Below are 9,349 nucleotides of genomic sequence, written 5' to 3' on the forward strand. Positions count from 1 at the left end.
GAAAGCCACCACAGGGCACAGAATCATTAAAAAAAAAAAAAAAGGATGCACACAGGTCTCGAGTCTTACACCTACCTTTGGTGGAACTAAATTACCTTATCCGATGCTACTTTCAGACTAAAGGTTTTCCATCATAAATTCTTTAACAGAACAATGCACCTAAAAAGCAGGTAAAGTGGGGGAGTCTGGGGGCGCCTGGGTGGCTTAGTCGGTTAAGCGTCCGACTTTCGCTTAGGTCATGATCTCGCGGTTCGTGGGTTCAAGACCCCCGTCAGGCTCTGTGCTGACTGCCAGCTCAGAGCCTGGAGCCTGTTTCAGAGTCTGTGACTCCCTCTCTCTCTGACCCTCCCCTGCTCACGCTGTCTCTCTCTCTCTCCTAGAAATAAAAACATTAAAAAAAAAAAAAGTGGGGGAGTCTGGCTGGCTCTCTGGGTTGGAAGTTCGAGCCCCAAGCTGAGTGTAGCGATTACATAAAAAAAAATCAATAAATAAAAAGCAGGTAAAGAAATTCTTTGACAAAGGTTTCGGTGTTTTAAGACTTTAATGTCCTCCACATAGTCATGAGAAAATACTGACAACAGATATACAACAGGGGAAAAGACTCTTCAGCACATAACTTTCGGAACTCACAGCATCACTGGTCCAATACCCTAAAGAGAATTGTCAAGTGAACAAAGGAGAAGGGGGTTTAACAGAACTTTAATTTAACATCCTCACTGAAAAATAAAGAGCAAAGCAACCAAACGACCTTCTCTTCTCCCCACTTAAAGGAACGTAAAAGGGAACTTTGAAATCTTGCGAAGCAGTTTTTTTTAAAAGGGAAGAGAGAGGGGAGGGACACACCATTGCAAGCGTAACGCATACTACGCGAGGTCAAGGATTCTAACAAATTCTCTACTATATGCATCACCAGGAACCATATTATTAGAAAAATATTGCAAAGAGATATAAACTATTGGGTATGAAAAACACACCCTGCTGTAGAAACACACAGTATGTCACTTTTATCTCTTTACAAGAGTAACAGTATAAAGACCCCCAGTCTGCCTTTTAGCCCAGAACCTCTAAACACTCACTACCTGGTCAGTGTAGACTTGGAAGTAACAGGTGCAGAACCCAGGCCACCCCACTGTGTCATTCTGTAAAGGATCAACATTCAGCACCTAGAAGTCCCCACCCAGCCTCTATGCTGCGTTTTTGTGTTTCCAAAAAGAAGTAACCTCAATTTGCATAACTGAGTCCACAGGCAAGTTTGAATACTGAGATCTAGCCAGAAAAAACAGCAGCAAAGACAGTATTAGCTGGAACTGACTAGGAAAGCTAAAGGTTTTTAAAATGCTTCCAGTTCAAGTAGAATTAAGATGGCGGCCGTTAAGTCCCACCAGCTTTGCAGAGCTGTGGACATTTTGCTGCTGTCCTTTGAAAACCGAGATCTATAATAAGCACGTCTGCTCGAGAAAAATACCGTTTTGTTTGATAGGTTTCTGTTGTCACTACCGAGTTACTTTAAATTTTGTGCGCCGTTCAAGGGCAGAGTAGACACTGGTTAAGATGTGTTCATAGCTGATGCATCTCCAAAAAGTTCTTCATGAAGGCGGCCAGCTTCTGAACGTCCTCAATCGTGACGGCGTTATACAGGGAAGCCCGGATGCCTCCCACGGACCTAGAGGGACCAAAGATGCCACCATGAAGAACAAAAGCATCTAATTTAGCATCCAGACAACCGTCTTTCTGGTTTCCAGTCACCCGCTCCTGAGAAAGAGCCAGCACCCGAGGCCAGCAGGCCCGACCTGTCCCCTGAAAACCCCACAGGTGGCCGGCAGCTTCAAATCTCTGATCGCTGGGAAATTCTCCCAAATATAGTAAGGGGCCATCATAACCTAGATTACTCAGCTCTCCATACACCTGTGCACAGGAAGGAGGGGGGTGTCAACCACTGCAGGACAGATGTCTCCCCTCCCGTGTGGCAAGGACGCATCTTGTCATAGAGCACGCAGGATTAATCTTCTGACATCCAGTGGGAGCAAGAGATCCTTTCTCACCAGGCACAAGATGGCAACCTCCGTGACATATGTCATTTGAGAGATTTTCAAGGTAACTTTGACAAAAGCCTGTGCCGGGGAATCATGCTAAGGGTACTATAAACTAAGGAGAGGGGCTCCCGGCAGGCTCAGCCAGTAGAGCATGTGACTCTTGATCTCAGCATTGTGAGCTCGAGCCCTGTGGGGGGGTGGAGATCACTTAAAAATAAAATCTATGGGGCTCCTGGGTGGCTCAGTCAGTTAAGTGTCCGACTTCGGCTCAGGTCATGATCTCACGGTTTGTGAGTTCGAGCCCCGCATCAGGCTCTGTGCTGACAGCTTGGAGCCTGGAGCCTGCTTTGGATCCTGTGTCTCCCTCTCTCTCTCAGAAATAATAAATGAATAAACTTTGAAAACGAAGTAAATAAAAATTTTCCAAAAAAAAAAAAAAAATCCAAAAAAATGAAAAAAAGGAGGATTCCCCCGTGACCCGAGCTTCTGAACTGGGTGCGTACTCACCTATGCCCTTTCAAGGAGATCATATTGAGTTCAAGAGCTTTATCAAGAAATCGTTTTTCTAAAGCATCATCTCCTTTGGCGTTGCCAATGCGGAATGGAATATTCATCTTGCTTCTATTCTGGGGCTCCACCGGACATCTGAAAAACATGTTTATTATTCCAGCTACTTTTCCAAACTGTGACAGCCATTGACAAATCAACAGCAAAACTGTTTTAAACATTTTGTCCTTACAAATAGATTTAAAAAGTCTGCCCCAGGACATTTCTGATTTTTACTTAAGGAGACCACTCTTGCATATGGAACAGTGAGTTCTACGACTTGTACTTAATTTCCATGGGCCTCAGTTTCCTCACCTAAATAATGGAAATAACACCTCCATTGCAGACTAGCTGTGATAGTTCAGTGACAACACACGCGAAGCTCCCCATATCTGGCTGCCACAATGTGAGTGACATTCTTTCTCTACAAGGCTAGAGAAAAAAATGTCGGTCCTAATAGTGGCTGAAAGACTTAATAATGAGCAGCTTTCAAAGCATTTGTCACACTGATTGTCCCAAGTTGTGTGACCTTGAGCAAGTTACTAAACCTCTCTGTTGTGCCTCACTTTCCTCATCCATTCAATAGTGGGAAGAGTAAAGGAACATACGTACCTTCTATGGCTGACGTGAGGATTAAGTGAGCCACGAATTATAGGGAGTTTTTGTCGTATCTTGTGGTATGTTTTTAAATGGCCATGAATTTTCTAGAGCTCTCCAACAAGAAACGGGGTCTGGCTCTCCACACCTTTTGAACCTTGTGACTTGCTTTGACCAAGAGACTGCAACGGAAGTGTTGCTATGCAACTTGCAAGCCTAAGCCTCAAGGGGAATACGGCCTCTATAGCTGTCCTCCTAAAACATGGCCGCCATATTAGCAAGCCTGAGCTAGCTTGCTGGAAAGAGGCCCGGGTGACGGCCAGCACCAATTCCCAGATGTGTGAGTGAGGTCATCGTACACCACTGGCTCCAGGTGAATGAGCAGATGACCTTGACTGAATAAACAACCCAGGTGAAAGCGGCCAAAGAACCACCCAGCTAAGCCCAGCCCAACCTACTGACCCAGTCATGAGCAAAGAAAATGGCCGTTGCTTTAACAACTATCTTGCCTGTTCTGTGATGCCAAAACAGATAACGGATACCATTCAAAATGGTGTCTGGAACATATTAAACCATCTAAGTATCGGTTAAATTCAACAAAGTCTTCTTTTTATTACCAGCACCTTGCTCAAGGCTTATACAAACTCTCAAAAATGAATGATGTGTGAATTTTTATCGAGGAAAGGTTAGAATTTTGACTTCAGTTCCCGATTTGAAAAATAAGCAGCCAAGATTACGTCCCATTGACAATCAAAGCAGACAAACGGAAGAGCTGACATCTAAATCTGGAATAAAAGGAGAATAAAATATAATAACAACCCTTTCTCCACTTTCAAGCTCATCCTGTTTTATTCTTACACTTCCACAGGGTGTGATTCATTAAAATTAAACAGCAAATAAAAGCAGTGTGAGGAAGCCCCCACTAAAAGTTATGCTCTCCCCTAAGGGCACATACATAATTCCTGTTAGAGTTAATAAGAGTTAAGTAGACACCTACAGGCAGAAGAGACGCCAAGGAGGGAAACCAAATATCCAGTAATAGGCTTTGAGCCCGAATTCGCGCACCCCCCTTTCACTAGGTGGTAGGTTTCATGGCTGACATTTAAATTAAAAATTCATTGGCTACCCTCTTGATATTCTGCTGCCTCAGGCTCCTGACAGGAGGGCCCAATTATTGCAAAAAGCATGTCTAATTTAAGAAAAAAAAATTAAAAGGAGGAAGAATGAAATATCTTATTTACAGTTCACCCCCACCCTGAATTTACCCCACCCTATCGTGAAAGCAGACAGGAGCCGGAGAGCCATGCACTGGCACACAGGTAGTTCCCTCGTGCCCAGGAGGGGCCCTGGCATAAAGCTCAAGAAGGGAGACAAAGATTAAAGGGGATCACTGCTCCCCTTCTGGTGAGATGGCTGCGTAGGGAATTAACAAGAACAGCAGCACGCAGAGCAGAATGGAGAGTGGGAACACCAGAAACTGGAGAGACCTGCTAGAAAGTTCTTACAAAGAGGTTTCCTGCTCAGAAGAATGAGGGCCTGTGACTATGCAAGGGCACTGGGGAGCCTCAAGCATGGGGGACAAACTCAAATGCCCACTGGGGCCCAGCTGTCATAAAAATGAGAACAGGTCCGGGGAGCCACACTCAGCACAAACCCCCTTTGTTACCTAACAAATGGGACTGCCCCGTTCTTCACCTCCCTGGGGAAACATGCTCCTTCTTTTTCTTGAAACACATGGCCCTCCCGACTGAAGTCTCCCTCCCAGCCCTACTCCACTGTCAGGGACACATGGATTATGAAATAAGAAATCTAGATTTTTAGGGGCACCTAGGTGGCTCAGTCAGTTCAGTGTCCGACTTCAGCTCAGGTCACGATCTCATGGTTCATGGGTTCAAGCCCCGTGTCAGGTTCTATGCGGACAGCTCAGAGACTGGAGCCTGCTTCAGATTCTGTGTCTCTCTCTCTCTCTCTCTCCTGCCCCTCCCTCGATCACACCTTGTCTCTCTCTCAAAAATAAACAAACATTAAAAAAATTTTTTTTTGAAAGAAATCTGAATTGTTAATGATTTTCCCATATTCCAATATTGGCTTAAGTTGTGTTTTAAGCGCTCTGCAAGGGGCGCCTGGGTGGCTCAGTCGCCTCGCGTGTCTGACTCTTGATTTTGGCTAAAGTCATGATCTCGCAGTTTTAGGAGTTCGAGCTCCATGTGGGCTCCTCGCTGGTGACAGAGCCTGCCTGAGATTCTCCCTTTCCCTGCCCCTCCCCGCTCATGCTCTCTCCTGTCTAAAATGGTAAATAAACTTACTTAAAACAAAACCAAATAAACGCTCTGTGAGCTGTACAAAGCACTGTTGTGGGCTGCACTTGGCCACTGCTCTCCCGTGTGTGACCTGGGCAGTTACTAGTGCATTTTGGAAGCTGGCAGAAGGTGCCAAGGCTAAGGGAGCTACGGTGGGTCCTGGTAAGCAGCGTGTAACCAGCCAGGTAATCCCAGGACTACAAAAATTTAAGGGGAAACTGCTTCCCACTACATCTATGGTAAAAGCAGAGATGGGAGGGATTACTGAAGAAGCAGTTCCATGGCCTGATAAACAGGAAATCCTGGGTTCACAGGGTTAAACTGGTGTCTTGTCTCCTACTGAACTTCCTGGAGCCTGTGATGGGTTTCATATGAATTTTAAACTCCCTGCATGATGAATTCCTACAAAGACACAGTTTTCCTCAAATGCATGTGGCTGAGAAACCCTCTGGGTCTCTGGGATTGGTGTTCCAGAACGCTCCCTGAGGAACGCAGGGACTTCTCAAGGTTCCAGAGAGGGCTGCGTGGGGCAAAGGCACTGCCTCAGCGATCACCAACCTCACAGATGGGCGAGGGTTGGCATGACGCAGGGCATTAGCTTCAGCAATGTCCTTCTAGAAGGCCAGCTGAGAAGCGCAGGGGACGCAGAAAAGAATGCGCCTGGCCGGAGAGAAGCCCGCAAAATACCATCACAAGGCCTCTCTTTACTGCCGAATTTTTTAAATGAAATTAGCCTTAGGGGCGCCTGGGTGGCTCAATCAGTGAAGCGTTCCGACTCTTGATTTCAGCTCAGTTCATGATCTCCCGGTTGGTGGGATCGAGACCCAACCTCGGCTCTGCACTGACAGCATGTCAGATTAGGATTCTCTCTCCCCCTCTAAGCCTCTGCCCCAGTCATGCTCTCTCTTTCTCTCTCTACCATCCTCCCCTCTCTCTCTCACGTCACTTTAATTTTAAATTTCTATACAATTTATGAAAATCTAGAGTAAAAATACACAGATCTACCATCCCCTTCCCAGAGGTGGCTCCCATCAGTAACCTGGTGTGCATTCCTCAGCATCTTTTTAAACTTGCAACTGTGGGTGTAGGCACATATGTGTATGTTCACATGTGTGTATATACACATATGCAACATTTACAAATATACACGTTGTGGTTTTATAAATGAAATAATACAAGCATCACCCTTTCCTATTACTTAAATTTTCCTTCTATCCCAATGACAGAACGTGGCCAGCCTCCCATGTATGTTCTCACAGACCTCCCTGACCCTTCTCACTGGACACGTTACCCCACTGGGATGGACCCTAACTTCTTCCATCAGACCCCTCCTGATGGGCATCCTGGTTGTCTGCAGATCTTCACCCAACAGCACCAGACTCGCAGGTACCAAATTAGGCACACCCCTCTGTATCCACAAAGAGATATGACACAGGCATCTACTTAGAAGTAAAAATCCTTGGTCAGAGAGCAAGAGTTTTGAATCTTGATGGGTGCTGCAAACTTCACTCCGAAAGCATCCAAATTTATACTTGACACACCAAGTGCATTCCCTTGCCCTACGTTATCAATCTTTAATTTCTGCTGCTCAGCAGGGGAAAAATCTCCTGGTTCTAATCTGCATTTCTCGAAGAAGTTGGCATTGCCCGTTAGCCAGCTGGGTTTCTTCTGGGTCATTGGCTCACACCATTAGCAACCGCTCCGTTTGTATTTGGTTATCCTTCTCCATTTGTGGGCTCTTGCCAAGGACAGTCACCTATACTTTTTGCTACTACAAAACTTTTCTCACGTCTGTTGTTTGTTTTTGTTTTCATTCTATTGTGATGTCGTAAGCTGTGTAAATTTTTAAGATTTTCACATATTTAGACATGTCTTTTACTTCATGGCTTCTGAGTTTTGTGGCTTGTTTAGAAAGGCCTTCTGCACTCCTTACACTTAAAAGAAACTCTCTCCTATATTTTTTTATTTTCTTTTTTATGTTTGGGGAGCCTGGGTGGCTCAGTCAGTTAAGCGTCCGACTTTGGCTTAGGTCATGATCTCACGATTTGTGGGTTCATGAGATCATAAAACATTCTTTTTTAATGTTTTATTTATTTCTGAGAGAGAGAGAGACAGGGTGAGCAGGGGAGGGGCAGAAGAGAGGGAGAGACACAGAACCTGAAGCAGGTTCCAGCCTCTGAGCTGTCAGCACAGAGCCTGACGCGGGGCTCAAACTCATGAACCGTGAGATCATGACCCGAGCCGAAGTTGGACGCTTAACCAATGAGCCACCCAGGTGCCTCAGGAACTAACTCTTAAGGAATGTTCCCTAGGTGCCAAGTACTTCTTCCAGGGCTTTATACAAGGTAACCTACACTAGAGCCCTTCTTCTGAACCCTTGTTATATATTCTTTATTCACACAGATTTTCATTTACTACTCACAAGACCCTTGGGAAGTATGTACCATCAGGGCACTTGGAAGACTCAGTTGGTTAAGCAACCAACTCTTGATTTGGGCTCAGCTCATGATCTCATGGTTTCGAGAGTTCGAACCCCGTGTCAGGTTCTGTGCTGACAGTGTGGAGCCTGCTTGGCATTCTCTCTCTCTGCTGCTCTCTCTGCCCCTCCCCCACTTGTGCTATCTCTGTCTCTCTCAAAATAAATAAATAAACTTTAAAAAAAAGTATACCATCATTACACACACTGTACAGATAAAGAAACATAGAGTCTGGAGCAGTTAGGTCACTTGCTAATATGTGGAAAAGAGGGGGTTCACTGTCCATGTGGGCTCAAGTCAGGGTCAACCGGCACCACGTGGATGGTTAGGCTATGGAATGAACTCCAGGAACTTCAACAGCTGACTTTTCTAGTCTCGGAGTCCATGCCAGGCTCACTGGCAGAGCTGTCGCAACCCGCTAGAAACTGCCCAGAACCGTGTTCAGTAATGGGCTGCCTTATAAGTTGGGGGAAACCAAAGAGGACAGGGGCACAAAAATAAGGAGGAAGGGGTAGTGGTAAATGGCAAATTTTAATTCTAGGTTATTCGGTATTCTTCTTTAAAACTGCTTACCTCCCTCTGGGGCCATATTTCTGTAGTTGGAAAGAAAAGCGAAGTTGTTCCTGAAAATCCAAGTGAGTACAGGAAGAGGTAGTAAGCACCCGCTGTAAGTGCTGAGTGGGATACAAGCGAAAGGCCGCCTGACTCCAGTAACAGGCTCCCACAGGAAGGTCAGGGGCCAGGGTGACATTTTCTGGGCAGGGAGCCCAGGGTGGCTGCAAGTTCCCAGAAAGAGGTTTTCTCTGAAGAAGATGAAAATTCTGGGTCAAGGCTGTGCATAAGTACATGAGAAGTGTTAGGTGGGAAAGTAACCAGATTCCCCAGCGGACAACCCGCCTGCTAAGTCGGCGTCAGCAGGCTGCCTTCTGGGAAATGCCAGGCTGGGCACTTGGAGTTTAAGGACCTTGGGGGAAAAAGGAATTTGGGGGTTTCTCAGTGGTTCTCTCCTACACCTTATTTTGCTTCTAATTCTCTGGATTTTTCCAGAGGCATTATCATTCTTTCTGTCCTCCCATTTTGTACCTATGTATCTCCTGAGAAATAAATGGAGCCAAAAGCTAACAGAAAATTTGGTCTCCTCTCCACAACCGCCAAGTGCTTTCACTCATATTCAGGTTCTGAGCGCTGTGGGGTCTGGAAAGATATCTTATTCTTCTGGGCATCCCAGGGCCTAGAACAAGGTGAGCCCAGGAACACTTACTGGATGGACGGATAGGTGTGCAGATAGATGATCAATGGATGGATGGATGGATGGATGGATGGATAACAGATGGATGGACGGATGAGTATGTGGGTCATGATGGATGGATGGATGAATGGATGGGTGGGTGGGTGG

At 45.8% G+C, this 9,349-nt stretch overlaps 1 protein-coding gene across 1 annotated transcript in view; it reads right to left on the reverse strand.

The window, feature by feature from the left end:
* Positions 1-522: 522 nt before the first annotated feature.
* LOC144227667 (phosphoserine aminotransferase) overlaps positions 523-9,349 on the reverse strand; it is a 32,158-nt gene continuing 23,331 nt past the window's right edge. The window contains exons 8-9 of the mRNA XM_077759352.1: positions 2,541-2,678; positions 523-1,663 (exon numbers count right to left, since the gene is read on the reverse strand). Coding sequence (XP_077615478.1) covers positions 1,558-1,663; positions 2,541-2,678 — 244 coding nt within the window. The 3' untranslated portion in view covers positions 523-1,557. The remainder of the gene's footprint in view (positions 1,664-2,540; positions 2,679-9,349) is intronic.

The sequence above is a fragment of the Crocuta crocuta genome, unplaced genomic scaffold (assembly GCF_008692635.1).
Source record: "Crocuta crocuta isolate KB4526 unplaced genomic scaffold, BGI_CrCroc_1.0 scaffold41, whole genome shotgun sequence".
NCBI classification, from domain to species: Eukaryota; Metazoa; Chordata; class Mammalia; order Carnivora; family Hyaenidae; genus Crocuta; species Crocuta crocuta.